Source organism: Microtus ochrogaster, linkage group LG1 (genome assembly GCF_000317375.1).
Source record: "Microtus ochrogaster isolate Prairie Vole_2 linkage group LG1, MicOch1.0, whole genome shotgun sequence".
NCBI classification, from domain to species: Eukaryota; Metazoa; Chordata; class Mammalia; order Rodentia; family Cricetidae; genus Microtus; species Microtus ochrogaster.
The window spans coordinates 41,938,639-41,940,267 of NC_022027.1; the positions used below are offsets into that span (position 1 = coordinate 41,938,639).

Below are 1,629 nucleotides of genomic sequence, written 5' to 3' on the forward strand. Positions count from 1 at the left end.
TTTCTTAATGAGATTTGTGTGCACATATTTATTATTGAACTTCATTCATATTCATCCTCAAGTCCCTTCCTTGTCTCACTCCCTCTTTTTACTGTTCCTTTCCTTCATATATTAAGCCAATAATGTGTATTTAAATCTAGGTTCCACACGAGAGGACATGTGATATCTGTCTTTTTCTGTCCTCCTGTCCTTCGTTCCGCCGTGGGCTCTCCCTCTCCCCTCCTAGTTCTCCTTCTACTGTTATATTGTATTTTCCCTTCAGATCATATTTAGGTATATTTTTAATTTATTTAATATCAATATTCATGAGTGTATGGGCAACACAAATTAGATTTGGTGTATGTTTTTCTTTTTGGGGGGAGGCAGAAGGGTGGAACAGTGGAACCTGGGAAGAAAGGGAAATGCCTGATTGGGGTGCACTGTGACATTCCCAATAATCAATGAAAATATTATGTTGGAAGAAAGTTACAAAGATTAGAATAATAATAATATAAATATTTGTATCCTATAATTTCTGCTCCACAGCTTAGCATATCAGCTGAATTGTAAATTGCATTAGATCATTAATGGACAGATAAATCAATGAGCCTTCTGATATTGTAATAAACTTCATTTAATAATATATAATATTTATTTTAGCAAAAATGCGCCTTGGCTTTCTTTTTCTACTTAGAAATTAGCAATACACAATTGTAGAGCGGTTCCATTTATTTCCTCTTCACCATTATGATTAAACAGACGTGTACTGTAAATCTTTATAATTCTTTTGTTCCAGAGTTCAGACCTAGGAGTGAAGCAGAAGAGTGAATTAAACAGCCGCTTAGAAGAGAAAACTAACCAGATGGCCGCCACCATCAGACAGCTGGAGCAGAGGTAGGAATGCTGAGAGTGCGTTTAGAGAACAGAAACAGAAGTTTATGCAACATAATAAGATATGTTGGTTAAATTTTATCTGTGTGTGTTCCATGACGTTCCGAAATATTGTTAAGAGTGGTCTGTCTAACAAACAGGCTAACATGGATTGAATCTCACATCCCCGCAGCTCTAGATAGAAAACTTACAGGGGCCTATAGCTGGGCATCCAGTACCAAGTGGTCAGTTCTAAAGTCATGCTCATACAAGCAACACAAAATGGACTCAGAAGGTTGTAGTTGTGTGTGTGTGTGTGTGTGTGTGTGTGTGTGTGTGTGTGTGTGTGTGTAGTAAAAAAAAGAGGCCATGTGTTTGAGAGGGAGTAAAAGGGACACAGGAAAGGCTGGAGGGAGGAAGGCAACAAATTATGTAATTATATTTTACGTTTTAAGGGTTTTTTTCTAGTGGTCTGTAGATAGCGAGTTCCAGGCCAGATTGGGTTGAAGTGTGTGACCCTTTCTAAGTGAGCAGTGTTTGTAATTGTGTAGTTTGTTTGTCACTGAGGCCTTTAGATGTCCTCACGTTAAGTGAGGTAGGGATCCTGAAAGGCAGATGTCCTCCAAGTGTTGACCATGGCTTGCTCGCCCGTCTTGAACTCCTTTCTCTAATCTCTGTCATCTCCCCTCTCTCCTGAGGAGTTGTGTGGCTTTTGCTTGCCCCCCGCTGTGCCTCTCTCACCTCCACCTGTCAGTTGGGAGTTTCCCTCTTCTACTCAGT

At 39.7% G+C, this 1,629-nt stretch overlaps 1 protein-coding gene across 7 annotated transcripts in view; it reads left to right on the forward strand.

Moving 5' to 3' along the window:
• Rufy3 (RUN and FYVE domain containing 3) overlaps positions 1 to 1,629 on the forward strand; it is an 82,723-nt gene that overhangs the window by 68,083 nt on the left and 13,011 nt on the right. For all 7 annotated transcript variants that reach the window (XM_005359454.3, XM_005359455.2, XM_026785217.1 and 4 more), the window contains one exon: positions 776 to 873. In XM_005359454.3, coding sequence (XP_005359511.2) covers positions 776 to 873 — 98 coding nt within the window. The remainder of the gene's footprint in view (positions 1 to 775; positions 874 to 1,629) is intronic.